Source organism: Herpailurus yagouaroundi, unplaced genomic scaffold, assembly GCF_014898765.1.
Source record: "Herpailurus yagouaroundi ecotype Mexico unplaced genomic scaffold, PumYag 28, whole genome shotgun sequence".
Classification (NCBI taxonomy): Eukaryota; Metazoa; Chordata; class Mammalia; order Carnivora; family Felidae; genus Herpailurus; species Herpailurus yagouaroundi.
The window spans coordinates 89,142,554-89,162,663 of NW_024412376.1; the positions used below are offsets into that span (position 1 = coordinate 89,142,554).

The window sequence follows — 20,110 nt, forward strand, 5'->3', positions numbered from 1 at the left end:
ACCTGAGCTGAAGTCGGACGCTTAACCGACTGAGCCACCCAGGCGCCCCTAGAAGTGACATTTAAATAAATCTTCAAAAATATTTTTCCTTTTCTGTAAGCCATTTTGGGGTTTTAAAAATCTTCCTTCTTAGACTACATGAATATGATATTAAGGCTAGATAGCTGTATAGGTATGTAGCTGGACAGGGACTATCTGCCAGTTAGTCAAAATGTCTTGCAAAACTTAATTTTAAAACAAACAAACAAACAAACAAACACCTCTTTCTTCAGAAGAATTAAGTGAAATCACAAAATGTGAAATATTCTGATTGGGTCAGGGTAGCAGCTTGTAGCCATCCTGTCTCCAAATAGCCCCCCGATGAGATAGTTCACTGGCGTCTCCATAGAGCTTCCTGGTGGATAGTCTGGCATAGATCCACGCTGCTCCTAACTCAGCTGGAAGGAATGAGTGAGCAATAAAAGGTCACGTGATGCTACCAGCCTCAGATTAGAAGCTGACTGCTCCCTTAACTCAATAGTGTACAACATTCCTTTCCTCCAGCACCACACTTTGCATTTCAAGGTAGATCAACAACTCTAAAGTGGAAATGCAGCGGTAATGAATGCAGGCATGATGAAGGAAAATATTTTATTTTTTGAAACATATGGGTGGTACTAATATCTAAGAGGAATAATAACAAATAAGTGTTACAAAAGTTCACTTACAGCCTTTGGGAAAGAAAAGGAAGTATTCAGAGCTCACGTAGTAAGACAAATGTAGTAGATTGGTCCTTAGAGTCCAGTTTATTAAAAATAATTTTACTAAGGGAGCAATCCAAGCCAAGGTTACCCTTCCATTCAGTAAGAGTAACAAAGGACTTCCAATTTATTTTCAAGGAGGTTGCCTTAAACAGCAAATCAATATCATGTTCAATAGCTGAATACTTCTCATGTTTGTAACCACTCAAAATTCACCGTTAGAGGTAGCTTTCAGCTACACAATGTGGTGGAATTCATATCCATAAACTATTAGGGATTCAAGTAAAATATTTTCCTACTAGATAATGCATATATACATGCTCATTTCTCTTCAGGAAACTGGGAATATCTGTTTTGACGAAATCACATAAAAGTTTTACATAGTTTTTTGCTATATATTTAGAGTGACATTAAATGCCCCCAAAACAATTTGGAAATCCACTTTGTCCCCTACTGCCTTTCAACTTGGTAGTAACATTAAGGGTTAAGTTTATGCAAAATTTAAGAAACTTAATGGCTTCAGGATCTTACCAGTCTCACAGTATGGTTCACCATCCTCCAAATGAAAAACATTATTACGAATGGGTTTTCCACAGGCCACACACACAAAACAGGAAACGTGCCAAGTTTGTTTCAAAGCATTGATGACCTCCTGTTACAGAAAGGCAATTGGATATAAAGAAAGATGATCATACACAGATGCTTACTCTATTAGTTGTACCAACACAGCCCTTTTAAACTGACCCAATGTAGGCACACGCTTTGTCGTTACCATCAGCTTTTCCTCTAAAGACACACTCACAAATGGTCTAAACTGATACCCTATATAATACGTGTGTTTTCCACAAATACCCATCAGTAAACTTATTTAAATAACGACTGTTGTGTTACTTAAACATTATATATGGAGTGAATGAAGTAAGCATTTCATAAGTACTTGCTGTAATACATTCTGCTTTCTCTCAAAAGGGTGTCAGGGAATATTACATAGGTTTCATAGTATTATCTTGAAAATGTCATGGAGGGAAAAAAAAAAGAAAAGGAAATGTCATGGAGGAAGGGCAAAATGTTCAAAAATTAAAACAAACCTATGCTTTGGTGTATTATGGGAGTAATAACATAATCAGTGTAATCCAATCAGCTTAACACATGTTTACAGTTCTGGAAATCAGCTGTGACTACACTAAGCACACACTCAAATGAGCATCTAAAATTTGAACCACAAATTATGGATTCTAGTCAACAATGACCCAATGGTTAAAAATACCAAGTATCAAAACAAAACGAAACAAAACAAAACAAAACAGCAAGTATCAAAGACTTGGGCCAGAGTTTAATTAGTAAAAGAAGTCTTATTAAGAAGCTGGTTTTGCAAGGAATCATTTCTTTGGATTGACAGAGATGGAGCCATTAAACATTATTTTTTGAAGATGAGTTAATAACATGGGATTTACTCTTTTATCACAAAAAAAGAGGATGCTACACATAAAGTATGGTTACAATTTTGTAAATGAATTACAAAGAGCAAATTGGAAGAAAATACATCCTAAGCTTAACAGGAATTATCTGGGACTGGTAAATATATAGGTCATTTTAATATTCTTCTTTACATCTTTTTGGTATTTTCTAATTATTTAGAGTGAAATATTTTTATAATAAAAACCTGTCAAAATACAATGATACAGAGTAAGTTATTAGCCATAGAAAATGCAACAGTTGCCTAGTGATGGATAATGGGAAGACATGGCAGTTATTTAGGTCCAAAAAGATCACCATGAAAATGTACAACAAATACACACTGAACCAAATCATTTCTCATGGCTCTTAGCATTTACTTCCCTTTCTATCCTTGAGACTGATTCCTATCCCTTAGAACAGGCAATTGAACAACTGAAACACAACCCAGAGGATCTGTCCCTGTAGTGAAGTGCTGGCCCATCTCTAAGGCAATGAGGATAAGATTTCCATTTCCTACAACCTCATTTGGTTCTAAGACTGTTACCTGACTTTGTGTTATTAATGATTCTAGAATTCCATAGACTGTATTTATATACAGTATTAACATATATTCAACTTATTATTTGTCACTTGGGAAGGTATAGCCCGTATGTTGCTACTTTTTTGTTCCCAACATATTGTACAAATTAATAATACAGAAATATTTCATGAAGAATATTTATAATTTAAGTGTCCTCAAAGTTTCAGACCCACTTAAAGATGTAACATGAAATTAACACTACTCAATAATTTATACTAACTTTTCTCTCAACTGACACAAATTAAACTTTCATTATTACATTTTTTATAGAGAGAATGGCAGAATTCAGCAATGCCATCTCCATCTTCTGTATTAGCTTTAGGAGTTTCGTATGGGACCAGGCACCTTGGCCACTTCCAAAATAAAATTCCAACTCCTGGTCACCCACAGGAAATGACTGACCCTTTCTTTGCAAATTGCAAACTGAGTATTCCAGAGCAGGAAATTCATTCATTCATCATTATTCATTATGTATCTGACTCCTACATTACTTCCTTTTCGAAAAGGGAAAAAAAAAAAAAAAAAAACGGTGGTTAGATTATTTTTCTATTACATGTCTACTCTCATAAAATAGGTTATATTTTTAAACATTATATGCATTTAAGAAAAATATATCATTTATAAGCTTCATGTCTTATATATTTCATGAGATCTGTGCCCTGTGCTTGAACCCTGACAAATAGGGAAATGCTGGTCTTATAAAAGCTATGGAATTTAATTTAAAACAGTGAAGGTGTCAGTTCTGAGAACTCTGATGTGTGTGGTCCTGTGCGACCTCTTCATTCCTGAGCAAACAGGGTCCTGTTGAGGTAGCACACCCACAGTAAATTATTTTTTCCCCCACAGTGGCTAGACTTTCCCCAGACAAGCGAGCACTCAGTAAGACAAACCCAAAGACAACTTAACCCCACGAGTCCGATATACTTCTACAGAGGTCTATTTAGTTTTGCTTTACAATAATAAACAGTGATGAAAACAGAGAGGGGATCAAGCAAGAAGAAAATAAAAAGGAAAACTGATGTAAGGGTTTCAAAACAAAAAAATTATTGTGCTTTAAAGCTCATTCAGAATAAACAGGTTTCTGATACTTACTCCAAGGATCTTCCTTTGGCATCGACCACATTCAGGAGCGAAGAATTTCTCATAGCACAGCTCACAATACAGGGATCCCTTTTCCTCTACAAATCCAATGTAGGCCATTGTATTTTTGCAGTGAGCACAGTTAAACTCTTCTGGGTGCCAAGATTTCCCCAGTGCCACTAGGAATGGTCCCCTGCCAGAAGAAAAGAGATCGAGTTGACTTGGGAATAAAAGTTTCTAAAGTTAGCTTGGACAGAACCTCTTTTATGCAATGGCCAAACAATTAAATACTTGCTCAATTATCCTTCTCAAGGGCTGAAAACATAGGGGCAGTAAATTTACATAGGAACTCTCTGAGCATTTATGTGAAGAGAACAAAGGGGAGGAGTAAAAAGCACTTAAGGGATTCCTTCAAGAAAGGCCATTTCCCCCACTTTTTTTCATCTTCAACAGATTTGGTGGTTATGTTTTTTGAGTTGCAATGAGTGGGTCTGTCTGCATCATGATTATGAATGAGAATGAGGATGTTAACCCAGACATAAAATGAAATAACCAGGAAAAAAAATACATGGTTTAGACAGAGATGAGAAGTTGGCATTTCTATAAAATAGACAAAAGAGAAATCTCAATTTGGTAATGTCAGGAGTCTTAAAAACAGTAATAATTATTACCTGAGAAAACACTGCAGTCAATTTCTCTTCCCCACACATTGTTTCATATACTTATTTCTCAAATGTTTCTGACCCCTCCAAATAGACTATGGAAACTGTCAACTGGATATTAGAGACTGTTTTGAAGCTACTTAGAAAGGTTTTATTTAATTAAAACATGACTGATTTTTAATGCACATTTGTTTCAAGGTAACAAATGTTTGTAAAGAGATTTTTTTCCATTAAATACCATATAGTCATGAACTGATAAGACGGGTTTGGTTTCCTTGACAGGAATCCATTATGAACCCTTATCTAGTCATGAAGCCTGCAGAGATGAACCATTCTAGCCTCTGCAACGTACTTTTCAGTAGCTCCATGCCACTAATTTTTATTCACAGAGTGGCTTTACCTCCAAGGCACTTTTACACTTATCCAATTTGTCCATACAACATTCCTGTGAGATAGACCAGGGCAGTTATTACAAACTCAGTTTAACAGATGGAGAAGCTGAGATACAGAATGTTCAAAAGATTGACAAATATCATAAAATCACTGAGTGAAGGCCAGAAGCTGAATTTACTGATTTGTAGCAAACTGGTGTAGTCAACTGAATGTTCTGCTTTTCATCTCATTACCATCAATTATCATCACTGAGTGACCACACAGTTAATTGTCAGTGAGCACGGATACCTGACTTCTAGGCAGATTATAGGAAAAGTCATAGTAATGAGCATCACAAAATCGAAGCATTTTTTTTTTTAATTTTTTTTTTCAACGTTTTTTATTTATTTTTGGGACAGAGAGAGACAGAGCATGAAAGGGGGAGGGGCAGAGAGAGAGGAAGACACAGAATCGGAAACAGGCTCCAGGCTCTGAGCCATCAGCCCAGAGCCTGATGCGGGGCTCGAACTCACGGACCGTGAGATCGTGACCTGGCTGAAGTCGGACGCTTAACCGACTGCGCCACCCAGGCGCCCCGAAGCATTTTTTAGCCTTTAATGATAACATAAACCTTAGTATTCAGTAACTATTTCCCACTGGGAAATTCTTTGCAAATACAGTGATGTTTACTCAGAACCAGCACCTAATCCTCCAAGAGTCAAAAAAGTAAAAAAGTTCTTGATGAATGATAAAAATGTGTTCTTTGAGGTATAAGAGGGTATTTTCTAGCCTCATTTTTTGTTAACTTGTTTTCTATTCATAACATGATGCCACTTTTATCAGCTGGTGCATGCAGTTCTCCTGAGCATTTGAGACAAATACTTTATTATTATGTTTTTAAGCTTTAGGGCACCATAGTTTTGTTATCACTAACAAGGAGTGCCTTTGTTAACTAATTCCTGCCAGAGAAAGAAAGGGCTATAGATCACTTATTCTGTAACCAAATATGTTACTTTGGGTAGGTTGTCCCTCAATTTTTAATTGGATAATAAATAACAGTTCTACTCAACAAGCTCCTTCTTCTCATTTTCTCAGTATATATTCAAAGATAAACCAAGGAGTCACAATGCTCAAAGCTAGACAAAGTTTCATGAGTCCACTGAGCTTTTCCACCAAGTGGGTATCTGGTTATACAAGCTTGAAAAGGCTGCCAGGTTCAATTTACTGTGACCTTAACATAGAGTCTGGTAGAACTGTGCTAACATTTGCTTGGACACTAAAGGCAGATTTCAAAGAATTTGTTAGACTGAATTTTTTTTTATGAGGGCACATCTTCCAGCTCCTCCATAGGCTGGATGGCCCCTGAAGGCCTGTATCTGTATTCAGCTTTCCAGTTTGCAAAAGTCAATCTAATCAAACTCCACATTCCGTATGGATGCACTTGAGAGCTTTCTCCACAAACATGGCTGTCAGTGCCAGCAAATATTTAACAAAATTCATCTGAGAAAAGAACAACTGATTGAGGAGTACACACTCCATTTTTAGATTTCCTAAAATATGTGTTGAAACCAAGTCAGACCAGCAGAGAAGGAAGTTCTGCGTTTCATGGCATATTGGACCTGATTCATTCCACAGAATGATTCCTTTAATGACTGGTGCTCAGCCTGACACCATCAGTCTACACTGACACTTGTCCTAGGAAACAGCCCTGTGACAGTCACCCTTGCTCCTCCTCTAAGTTGCTATCGAGAGTGTTATCTGTTAGAGATCATACAGTGTCATTTCCATGTGGACTCTCTGGAGAAAGTCCTTCAGGTTTTTGTAGTAAGAACAGTTTTGCTTCTTCTGAGCAATAGGGTTTTTACTCATCGTACAGTAAATTTAAAAATTAACTTTCTTTGTTGACCACTAGAAGGCTTAAAGCCAAATTGAGTCAAACCCTAGGCAAGTATGTAAGGTCATTATTATAGGTTTTGTCAAGTCTCAATGAGCACATTTTTGACCAGTCTTCATTTTTAATGGTCCCATTCATGATTTTCATTATTCTTTTGCTTCCTTTTATAATTTAGAAGATTTTCTTATATTTCATGTATTCTTAAAACTGTTTTTAAAAGGTTTATAGAATAGTGCCTAGTACAAATACATTAATTAAATTGATTAAAACTATCATCAGTTGAGGGACACCTGGGTGGCTCAGTCAGCTGAACGTCCGACTTTGGCTCAGGTCATGATTTCATGGCTTGTGAGTTGAAGCCCTGCGTCGGGCTCTGTGCCTGCTTTGGATTCTGTCGTCTCCCTCTCTCTCTGCCCCTTCCCTGTTCTCTCTCTCTCTTCTCAAAAATAAACACTAAAAAAAATTAAAAAAAAAAAACCTATCACTGAAAGAATAATGTTAAGATACCTCCTTACTTTCTTATCAAATCTAAATAGTGAAATGTCTTAACAACAGTAAAGAAACACCCTCTGCACCCTTAAAAACTGAGCTGAATATAACTTTTGTTCATGCCAGAGCTCCTTTCTTAAACATGCTCAGTGTACTACTGCCCCAACCAGGTATTCCCTGGCCCAGCGGAAAGAGCACCTTTCCCTTCATGTTCTTGAAGTTATGTATAGATGAAACAATAAAATCTCTTATATATAACAGAGTACTCTTTTCTGTGTTGGCAGAGACTAATTTAACAAATTCATTAACACAGGATTAACACTGAAGAAGTTCTTCTTGTTCCAAGTAGATTGGGTTTCCATCTGTGACCTGGACAGACAGGCTTGGGTAACAGCAAAGTGGAATTAAGTTTGCAGCTACCTCTCTTCCAGTCCTCCACGCCACTGTCTTTCCCAAGTACTCCTTGACTGACAAAGGAAGAGACAGGAAAGAGTTAAAACACTGACTGGCTGACAAAGAGTTAACCTAGCTCATGAAACTTTTTACCCTCTTGATCTTCTGTTGAGACTTATACCAAAAAGAAAAGAGAGACAGAGAGAGAGAGAGAGAGAGAGAGAGAGAGAGAGAAAGGAAAGGTGGGGAAAGATGTCAAAAGTAACAGGAAAAGAAAAGCTTACATGGTGAGAGGGTGAAAGGGGTTGCAAATTTCAACAGGCATAACCTAACAGGGATTCAGCTTCAAAATCAAATGCTCCCTTCTTGCCTCCCTTTGTAATTTAACTTGAACAATAACTCTCAGTGATAGAAATTGCTCTATAAATAGATGAAGAAAATATCAGAAGCTACCTAACATTCCTAAGATCATGTGGATGATAACTGTAAAGCTGGCATTCTAAGGCCTAGCTACTGGAGATTAGAAATTATATCTGACCCAAAGTTACTGCATCAATAGAAGTTAAAAATTTTAAAAAGCTAAGAAAATCAAAAGAAGTTAATCAAAGCTACATGAAAAAACAACTTGTGCTCAAAGACAAAAATGGCATCTGATATTCTACTTAATTAGATATAATAAAAATGTATACACCAATTTTATATTATTAATACGATCAAATTTTGGAAAGGGCTTGGCATGAGCAAGGTGTCCAAGAACAATGGAACCACAGGAAGAGTTTTCTGAAACAGAAAAGATCACTGGAAAAAACCACACACATACATTCACAAATACAAAGACATATGCAGGGAGAGTAAAAGAGAATGAAATACACTCGAACATGACAGTGAAACACACTCCCTTTCAATACTTACAATACTCACAATTAGCAATAGGAACAATCCTTCCTAAAATTAGAAGTGCGGCATTTCCAGTAAACTGTGCCCAAACTTTCCAATTTGGAGCATTAAATAATATATTTCTATTTTTACTGAGTATCATCTTTAATTTGTAAGCCCATTAAAATACTGCTTTTAAAAGGTTGTGAGGCCAACTGTAGCTTTTTATTTTAAAGACATAAATGACTCACTGCCCAAAAATATATGCACAGGTAAAATGAGCCTGAACATAACAGTGAATAAAAAGGACAAGTTCTAAAAAAGGTAATATTAACTGATAATTCTTTAAGTCTATTGGAGACAATTATACTCAATTATTTATATTGGTTATTATAAAATCCACGAAGCAGGAAAATGTGATTCTATATATTAAGACAAGTGAGGTATAAATTCAACTTGGAGAAACTGTTATCATACATTCCTCCAAATACTTTTTAAAAGTTCAGTCATTAACTGAACAGCAGAAAATATGGCAGGAAACAAAGCCAGGAAACGCCCTGCTCACACGGAACTTACTTACTAGCATGGGGACAAAAAACCAAATACTGTTAAAAAAAAAAAGTTAGATTTTAACAAGAGGAGGACAATGAAGCAGGGAGGGAAGATAGGGAGACTGTATATATTGGCATATTGGGGGGGGGGATTAAACAGGTGGCCAGGGACACCTGTTTTAGTAAAGATCTGACGGAGGCAAAAGTGAGCCATGCAAATATCCAGGGAAAGAGAATCCAGGCAAAGGTAAGGCCAAGTGCACGGGCCTGATGAAGAGGCCTGGGGAGTCTGAGAAACAGCAAGAAGGCCAATGTGCCTGCAGTAGAGGAAACAAGGGGGAAATTGCCAGGTAATAAGGACAGAGAGATAATGAGGTGGCGGTGGGATGGGAGTGACTGTGTAGGGCCTTTAGGCCACTGTAAGGATTCTGGCTTCTACCAACCATTATGGGGTTTCCAGCAAAAGAGTGACATGATCTGATCTACGTTTTATCAGGATTACTCTAGCTACTGTGTTGAGAACAGACAGGTAAAGGGCAAGGGCAAAAGCAGAAAGATACTAGTTGGAAAACAACTTCATTAACCCAGGTGAGAAATAACCATGGCTTGGATCAGGGTATTAGTAGTAGTACAAACAGTGAGAAAGGTTCAGATTCTGGGTCTATTTAAAAGTTAAGAGTTAAAAGGATGTGCTGATAGATCACGTGAGATCTGGGCAACTGAGCAAACAGAGCTACCACTAAGAAGAGCAAAACTGGGAGAGAGAGCATGGTAGGCAGTATTCCAATATGGCCCCCAAGACACCAGTCTTCTGGTGTACATGGCCTGTATGATCCCCTGGTCTAGAGTGTGGGTGGAACCTGCGAATATGATGGAACATCACTCCTGTGACTAGTTTATTTTACCTGGCGAAAAGGATTATGCAGATGTCATGTGAGTTCCCTAATGAGTTGACATGGAGTTCATCAGAGATTGTTTAGGAGTGTGTTAATTTCCACATATTTGTGAATTTCCCAAAATTGTTGGTTAGGTATTTCTCATTTCACTCCATTCTGCTCAGACAACATACTTTGTATGACCATCAGTCCTTTTACATGTATTGAAACTTGTTTTATAGTTTAACACATGTGGTCTATCCTGGAGAACGTTCCATGTGTGCTTCAGAATTTGTACTCTCCTGTTATTAGACAGGATGTTCTATAGATGTCTGTTAAGTTTAGTCATAGTGTTGTCCAAGGCTTCTTGTCAACTTTCTGTGCAGTGTTATGCCCATTATTGAAACTAGGGTACTGAAGTTTCCAATTATTATTGTTGAATTGTCTATACTGCTCCCATCTATTCTGCCAGTTTTTGTTTCGTGTATTTTTGGGCTCTGTTATTAGGTGAATATATATTTATAATTGTTGTATCTTCTTGATGGATTTAATTTTTTATCATTATAAAATGTCCTTCTTTTCTCTTTCAACACCTTTTTTCTTAATGGCTGTTTTATTTAATATTAGTATATAATGTCACTCCAGCCATCTTTTAGTTATAAAGTTTGCATGATGTATCTTTTTGTATACTTGTACACTTTTATTTTCAATCTCTTGGTATCTTTTAGTGCGAAGCGTGTCTGTTATAGGCAGCATGTAACCAGACCATGATTTTATCTATTCTATAATTCTTTTAATTAGAGTACTTAGTCTATTTACATTTAATGTGTAATTTCTGGTCAGTTAGGAATACGAGCACCATTTTGTTATTTTTTTTTCCTAGATAGTCCTACATCTCTGTTGCCTTTCCTATATAAAAGAGGGAAAGAGGAATTAAGCTCATCAGCTGACAGTGAAAATGGGAAATAAGTTATTACAGGTCTAAGGAGAAAAAAGAAAACATAAAACTGGCTTTCTGAGAGATGGAAAAGAAACATACTAGAGAAATACAGCAGATTTTTGTCACTATTAAGAACATATCTGAGTGACACCTAGATGGCTGAGTCAGTTGAGCATCCGACTCTTGATTTTGGCTCAGGTCATGATCCCAGAGTGGCAGGATCAAGCCCCTCATGGAGGTCTACTCTGAGCATGGAGCCTGCTTGAGATTTTCTCTCTCTCTCTCTCTCTCTCTCTCTCTCTCTCTCTCTCTCCCCCCCCATGCTCTCTCTCTAAAATAAAATTAAAAAAAAAAAAAAAAACCACACCTGAGATTAATAGCCATGAATTTAAAGTGTCACTGGTTAGTATGGTTAGAATGGGTTTCCTTCCAGCCACATTCACCTTCAAGTGTGGGCACAGAGTAAACCAAGGCTTGGTTTTTCCAGCCTAGTGGTTTCAGTTAAGTGAATATGATGAAGTGAGAGATGGGCAAAGGAACTGAGGATGTATGCAAGGGATACTGACTAATGAGTGCCTACAGAATTCAGACTGGATAAGAAGGGCAGTGAGGATATTGGGACCCAAGGGAACAGTGAGAAGGTATTTGAAACAATGGATCAGAAGTTGCTGGGAGGCAGGGAGTGGTCAAAGGATTGCTAGAATTGAGGTAATGGGGGGAGAGTGGAAATATAGGATGCTGTTCTTGAATGAGGTGCTTAGAAATGAGATTATGGAGGAAATGTAGTTAATGGTAGAGGATATGACTGAAAACTGGTGGCTGAAGTTAACTAGAGGAATCACTGAAGTAGAAGATGTCAGAGAATTGACAGACCTCAATATTAGAAGGATCATACAGATAATGAAATCACCAACATGGATTTCCATTATTAATATATTTTCATGAGGCAAGATTAATTTTCAATTTTACAACTGTGACAATTTAGAACCTTTTGGTTATCTCACGATTTTCCTAAGTACTATGATTCAGAACTCCTTACTATGGATATTAGGGCAGTACATATATATTTCTTGTATTACTATAAGGGTACGATGTACCTCTCCTAATGCTTACATTATTACATTATGGTTATCTGTGCCAGGGTTTTGGCTTCTCTATCAGATGATAAAATGTATCAAAACAGGAAGTGTCTCTTAACCTTTATATACTATAGTGCCAGTATGGCAACTAGCGCATGTTTTCTTTTTAACTTATTTATTTTTTTAAAATTAAGATATAATTGCATACAATGTGTAAGTTTATGATGTACAGTGTTTTGGTTTGGCATGTTTATACATTGTAATATGATTACCACTCTAACAACAGCCAACACTTTGAAAGTTTTCAGTGGATATTTGTTGTATAAAACTACTGATTTTATAAGTAGGCTATTGAGCCTTACTGTTTGCCATTCCTTTCAAATAAAAGAAATTGGTTTGTTGAAACTAGAGAATTCTCACTTCTTTTGCACAAGTAGGATTCTGGATGTATCTCTATTAAACTTACCAACAACTGATATGGTTGTTGATTTGCTGGTTTGTATTTTTTACTAAAGTATAACTGGATTATTTTGCTAGGGCTGCCTTAACACAGTACCACAGATTGGGTGACTTAAACAGCAGGAATTTATTTTTTCACAATTTGGGAGGTTGGAAGTCACATAGATAATAAATGGTAAAACCTAAATTTGAGTCCAGATCTAACTAATGTTAGATACACAATCAAGATGTTGGCTGGGTTACTCTCTTCTAAGGCCTCTCTCTTTGGCTTATGGATGGCCATCTTCTCCATGTGTCTTCACATGGTCTTCCTTCCATGTATGTCCAAATCTTCTTACAAGAACCCCAATCATAATGGATTAGGGCCCACCCTAATGACCTCATTTTACCTCTTTAAAGACCCTATCTTCAAATATAGTCACATTCTGAGGTACTGGAGGTTAGGACTTCAACATATGAATTTAGGGGGCACAATTCAGTATGTAATAGTCACTTCCTTAAGGGAAGGGAATATGTCTTTGATTTCTGTATCACTGGTGCCTAAATGGGGTAGCACACAAAATATTTAATGAGTGTTGCTTATAGAATGACTACATTTCTACATTAGATGAGAAACCAGAAAAGTGAACCCTGGGTCATCTATAGGAGTGTAAGAATGCATGTATATAGTACAAAGTCATTTTGGTGGGGAGGTAGGAACTTCTAATTATTCAATCTATTATTTACTCCCTTCTTTCTCACTTATATACTCACACATTATGAAGAAAAGCACTCAAATTATTGCAGGTCTGCTTAAGATGTTTTTCTCCTGATTACATACAGTAACAAAGATGACTATGTATATATATCTTGATATATCTTGATGTATATTTTCTTTACACAAAATTAGCATCATACTTAAAATCAAAAATAGATTTATGTTTTAATCTTAATATGATACTGTAAACATTTTCCTTTCTTTAACGCATTTTTTTAATGTTTATGTATTTATTTTGAGAGAACACATGTGCATGCACGAGCAGGACAGGGACAAGGAGACAGGGAGAGAGAGAATCATAAGCAGGCTCCACACAACACGAAGCCCCATGCAGGGCTTCGATCCCACAACCATGAGATCATGACCTGAGCCAAAATCAAGAACTGGATGCCTAACCAACTGAGCCACCCAGGTGCACCTAAACATATTCCTAAGTAGTAGTTAAAACATGAATAAAATTTAAAGTTAGATCTGGGCTCAAATTCAGATTCTACCATTTACTTACTATCTGTGTGACTTCAGGCAAGTATGCATCTTCTCTGTGTCTAGGTTTTCTCATCTATGAACTGAGGCAATTTTACTAATTGTCTCGCAAGTTTATAAAGGAGAATTCAAGTAAAATTCTTAGCACAACATTTGACATATGCCAAGAACACATTAAACAATTATTATTATTATCCAAAAAGGGGATCTTAATGGCACCATAATATTAGATGCTGAACATTTGTGTTTTTTCAAACTTTCCACTACAATAAATCTGAAATCTTGGTCTATATGTCTTGCTCATAAATCTTGGCCTAATGTCTTTGGTTGTTCCCTTAAACTCAAGAGCTAACATATTACACCAAACTTTTTTATTTTCAAGTGAAGTTTTAACAGAAAGGGAGAATAAATAAAATCTATTAATAAGGGAATGCTGAGAAACTGAAATGCTTGGTGAAACAAGCAAAAACCTCTCCCTGGGGTAGCTGAGATGGCTCAGCATGAGGAAAGTTTGAAAATCACTGAGCAAGAAACAAATGTTAAAGTCCTCTCTCTCACTGGAATAAACAATGGGTTGCCAGAATGTGATTGTTCTGGTGCTGTGCCGCAGGCAAACACAGAACAATAGCACTGTGGCTATTTCTTTTAAGCATTCCACAGCTAGGAAGAAATTCAAGCCCTATAAATCCTGTATTCTTTCACAAAGATACTAAGCTTAAAGTGAATGGTTTAGTTAACTCCCTGTATGTAATACAAGCAGTGAACAGATTTTAATGCCACTGGGTAGATCAGTAAAGAAATAAGCTAGACTTTTCATAAACCTATCCTATTAGGAAAAATAAAATGTGGTTTTGGCTACATTAACCTGATTTTCTGCTTCCCTATTATACCAGCACTCAACTGTCAATCAAGTCATAAGTGTAAGAATCAAAGAAATGGTACTTCTATCATAAATGGATTGGAAATGTTCCATAGCAAACTTCTCTTTTTTAATTTAGTGTTTATTTATTTTTGAGAGAGAGAGAGAGAGAGAGAGAGAGAGAGAGAGAGAGAGAGAGAGCACAAGCGGGGAGGGGCAGAGAGCGAGGGAGACACAGAATCCGAAGCAGGCTCCAGGCTCTGAGATGTCAGCACAGAGCTCGATGCGGGGCTCAAACTCACAAACCGCAAGATCATGACCTGAGCTGAAGTCGGACACTCAACTGACAGCCACCCAGGTGCCCACGTTCCATAACAAACTTAATTAAAGCATCAAAAGAATTTCTTATCCATCTATAAAAGGCCACTAACTAATCAAAGTAATGCCTATTTAGGTGCAACATTCATAACTCTTTTCAAGGTTCAAACAAACCAAAAAAATGTTAGGCATTAAATTACATCCAAATAAAATATTTTATGGAGATTTTGGATAAATATGTTCTATAAGAGATAATAGGCTCAATGCTAACATTCAATAATTAAGTTTTCTGAGGCCATCAACTTTGCTAAAGAAATTAAAATAAAACAAAATTTGCCTTAGTTTGCTTTTATTTAAATACTTTTTGAAAATGCGGGAATTAGAAAATACATAATAGGGGGGCCTGGGTGGCTCAGTTGGTTAAGCGGCCGACTTCGGCTCAGGTCATGATCTCGCGGTCCATGAGTTCGAGCCCCACGTCGGGCTCTGTGCTGACAGCTCAGAGCCTGGAGCCTGTTTCAGATTCTGTGTCTCCCTCTCTCTGACTCTCCCCCATTCATGCTCTGTCTCTCTCTGTCTCAAAAATAAATAAACGTTAAAAAAAAAAAAGAAAATACATAATAAAACAATACAAATTATAAACAAATAATGTAAATTACTCTGTGGAAAATAAGAGATATAAATTATAAAATAATCCTAAACTTCCCAGAGTTTGCAGGTTACAATATTCCCTATTGAAGTATCAAGCCTGCAACCGCAGCTTGTTTTTAAAACAGGTGTCCAAGAGAATGTCACTTGATCTAACGTGTCCTTGCTTTGGTAAGTGATACTGACACTGAGGCCAAGAATAAGAATTATGCTTTGACTAGGTCTCTGAACTGACCACAGTCTATTCAAGCTACTTTAGCATTTGAACACCAAGCAAATATGCTTATGTTAATTACCGCCATGTGATCTTCACATGAATTAATCCCTGTTCCTATTAACTTTCCTAGTAAATGAAGCTTTAATGCTTAACTGATAACAAAGTGCTGGGATAATCCAGAGCAATACAAATTTAACAGATGAGGGAGCAATAAGTAATGGCCATTCATCTTATTAATATAATACATATTTATTTCACATGGCAGAAAGACTGTGTATTAAAATTACATCCTGGCCTAGCGTTAAAACTGAAACCAAGATAGGTAGGGAGGGGCGGGAATGTAATTCCTATTTAGATGTTCATATTTTCTCCACAGTAAGTTTTTCACGTGTTGGTACTGATGATTATAGGATGTCACAGAATTTGATAATCAGACAATATGAATCAACAACTGATAGGGTTTGACAGTTTGTTAACCCATCCAGTAATTACTTGCTTACAACAGCATACAAATAGCAGTGACTCCAATCTCCATAAAGGGTATTTTTATTCAGAATATAGTATCCCTAACCACCAGTCTAGGTAACCAAAGTACCATAACTTCTCAAAACAAATGTTACAAGTCAGAACTTGTTTTTTATTTGATTAATATTAATCCTAAAAATATAACAACTAAATACAGTTGGTAATTAAAAATATAGTTTCATTTATTGGAACAAAGCAGTACCATGCTAGAATCTATCTATAGTACTACTTTTAGGAAACTGACTCTACCCAAATTGATATTATGGCTTGAACAAGTGGGTCTAGAGTCACGCATGATCTGTTCAGGTAAAATATCCACAAATGCTTTCTGTGTGTTGGTTATTGTCTAGACTTTGATTTTTTCCTCCTTGTCCCCATAACTATTATAACTACTCCCACTGCTACTGGCTCATTCTTATTAAGCAGGAACTCAAGATGGAAAACACATTTAAGTGAAAAAAAAAAAACAGCTTACAAAATATTGTATTATAATTCTATTTCTGTAAAATCACAAGTGTCCTTATAGATGTGTGTTTTAAAAATGAGAGTTCAAATACTAGTAGTGTTTATCTTGGAAGGTAGAATTACGTACGAACTTTTATTTTTGCTTTCTGTTTTATTATTTTTGAAACGTACAATGAACATTTAAGATGAAAAATCTACTTTATTTTTTTTTAATTTTTTTTTTAAACATTTATTTATTTTTGAGACAGAGAGAGACAGAGCATGAGTCAGGGAGGGTCAGAGAGAGAGAAGGAGACACAGAATCCGAAGCAGGCTCCAGGCTCCGAGCTGTCAGCACAGAGCCCGATGCGGGGCTCGAACTCACGGACTGTGAGATCATGACCGGAGCCTAAGTCGGACGGACGCCCAACCGACTGAGCCACCCAGGCGCCCCAAAATCGACTTTATTTTTAATCATGTACTGTGTACTGTGTCCTTGACATATTTATTATTTAATAGTGGGTCAATGAAAAGAATATTTATATTTGGTTCTTAAATAGCAATAATTATATAATAGAGTAGGGTAAAATGCAAGCAAGCCTTAACGTTATTCAGCTTTAGACAAGCCACTGTTTCAACTATTTCAAAACAGGATAAATTAAAAATGAGGAGTGAGCTTGAAGAGTCATTTCAACCTATTATTTATTACTGCCAACAAGGCGACTCACAGAAGCAACAAGGTCCTGCTGGTGGGATCCCTGCCATCAACATTCATATCTACACCTTCTAACATTTTAGAAATTACTTAAGAAATGCTCAGAGGTTTACTAAGTGGCAATATAGTGCACTCACATAAGATCTCTGGGCCTTTTTTCCCTTATGGAATTTAACAGACAATAAAACAGATTTGGATACAAAAGTATTTTAAAGAAGCAGGTTATGACCTAATCTAAAATTGAAAGCATTTATGAATAGATCCAAAGGTAATTATATCTTTCAGTACTTAGGTATTCAAAAATCCAATCTTTTTTTCTCTAGGGCTCAAAGTTCTTTACTTCTGTCACTGGTTATTTTTCATCTAAATGAAAAGTCCTCACGTTTACAATCTGTAAAAGAATGAAGTTCAGAGAAATAATCTTCAGGGTCCCTTTGAGTCTTAAAATTTTATTACTCTCTGAAAGGCCATATTAATCATTATTTTTTCTTAGTTTTGACAGGAATTAATAACTGAGATATTTTTAGCTTTATTTACAGAGTCCAGAATTACTTTTCATTACAAGAGATTCTAAGAAATATATATATTTTTATTTATCACTTCAGTGACTACATAAAAATATAGCAAGAATATTTTCACTAATAAAATCTGAAATCGGGGCGCCTGGGTGGCGCAGTCGGTTAAGCGTCCGACTTCAGCCAGGTCACGATCTCGCGGTCCGTGAGTTCGAGCCCCGCGTCAGGCTCTGGGCTGATGGCTCAGAGCCTGGAGCCTGTTTCCGATTCTGTGTCTCCCTCTCTCTCTGCCCCTCCCCCGTTCATGCTCTGTCTCTCTCTGTCCCAAGAATAAATAAAACGTTGAAAAAAAAAATTTTAATAAAAAAAAAAAATCTGAAATCATTCAAAATAATAATAAAAAAGAAATTAACATTGGTATTAAGTACTTTCAAGAAAATTCCAAAAACGAATAACCCACCTGATGACCTGGTTACAGTGGGCACACATTGGAGTTCGTTTCCCTGCAGGAATGTGCTCAGCTCTTTGCACTAAAGTGCCTTGGTCATGTGACTGGGGCTGTCCCCTGGCTGAGTTGGCTGGTGCTACTGCTCCTGATGAGGCTGCACTGTTTGAGATTCTTCCACTGGAAAGTGCTAGGAATTAAGACACAGAAGAATCAGAATGAAAATAAGCCAAATATAAAGTTTTTCTAATATTCAAATAATAATATTACTTTGTAAAATCATCTATTCATATATAGCAACACAGGCCTACCTCAAGAAGCAAGAAAAATCTCAAATACACAACATAACCTTACACCTAAAGGAGCTAGAAAAAGAACAGCAAAGGAAGCCTAAAGCCAGCAGAAGAAAGGAAATAATAAAGATTAGAGCAGAAATAAATGATACAGAAACAAAACAAAACAAAAACCTAGAATAGATCAATAAAACTCAGAGCTGGTTCTTTGAAGGAATTCATAAAACTGATAACCCCCTAGCCACGCTTATCAAAAAAAAGAGAAAGGACCCAAATAATAAAAATCATGAATGAGAGAGGAGAGATCATAATCAACACCACAGAAATGCAAACAATTATAAGACAATATTATGAAAAATTATATGCCAACAAACTGGGCAACCTGGAAGAAATAGATAAATTCCTAGAAACATAAACTATCAAAACTGAAATAGGAAGAAATAGGACATTTGAACAGACTGATAACCAGCAAAGAAATTGAATTCGCAGTAAAAAATCTCCCAAGAAACAAGTCCAGGGCCAGATGGTTTCTCAGGGAAAATCAACCAAACCTTTAAAGAGAAGTTAATTCCTATTTTTCTCAAACTGTCCCAAAAAATAGAAATGGAAGGAAAATTTTCCAACTCATTCTATGAGGCCAACATAACCTCAAAAAATTAAAAATAGAAATACCAGGGGTGCCTGAGTGGCTCAGTCAGTTAAGCGTCCAACTTCAGCTCAGGTCATGATCTCATTGTTGGTGGGTTCAAGCCCCATGTCGGGCTCTGCGCTGACAGCTCAGAGCCTGGAGTCTGCTTCTGGTTCTGTATCTCCCTCTCTCTCTGCCCCTCCCCCACTCGCACTCTGTCTTTCTCTGTCTCTTGAAAATAAATAAATGTTAAAAAAGCTATTTTAAAAACAGAAATACCATATGATCCAGTAATTCCACTATGGGGTATTAACCCAAAGAAAACAAAAACAGTAATTCGAAAATATATATGCAACCCTACGTTTTCTGTTACATTATATACAACAGTCAAAATATGGAAGCAACATAATGTATCCATCAACAGATAAGGAAGATGTGGTAAAGATATATAATGGACTATTACTCAGCCATACAAAGGAATTAAATCTTGCCATTTGCAACAACACGGATGGACCTAAAGTGTATTATGCTAAGTCAAATAAGGCAGGAGGTTGGGGGGATGGGAGAAATGGGTGGAGGGGATTGAGAGATATAAACTTCCAGTTATAAAATAAATAAGTCATGGTGATGAGAAATACAGCATAGGGAATATAGTTAAAAGTACTGTAATAACATTTGTATGGTAACAGACGGTAACTACATTTACTATGGTAAGCATGGTATAATGTATAGAATGGTCAAAAACCACTATGTTATACACCACTATGTTATACAACTAATATAACATTGTATGTCAACTATACTTGATAAAAACT

At 36.5% G+C, this 20,110-nt stretch overlaps 1 protein-coding gene across 15 annotated transcripts in view; it reads right to left on the reverse strand.

The window, feature by feature from the left end:
* Positions 1 to 20,110, reverse strand: part of PDLIM5 (PDZ and LIM domain 5) — a 224,962-nt gene that overhangs the window by 6,663 nt on the left and 198,189 nt on the right. For all 15 annotated transcript variants that reach the window (XM_040478180.1, XM_040478245.1, XM_040478244.1 and 12 more), the window contains 3 exons: positions 18,390 to 18,564; positions 3,871 to 4,051; positions 1,272 to 1,392 (listed from right to left, as the gene is read on the reverse strand). In XM_040478180.1, coding sequence (XP_040334114.1) covers positions 1,272 to 1,392; positions 3,871 to 4,051; positions 18,390 to 18,564 — 477 coding nt within the window. The remainder of the gene's footprint in view (positions 1 to 1,271; positions 1,393 to 3,870; positions 4,052 to 18,389; positions 18,565 to 20,110) is intronic.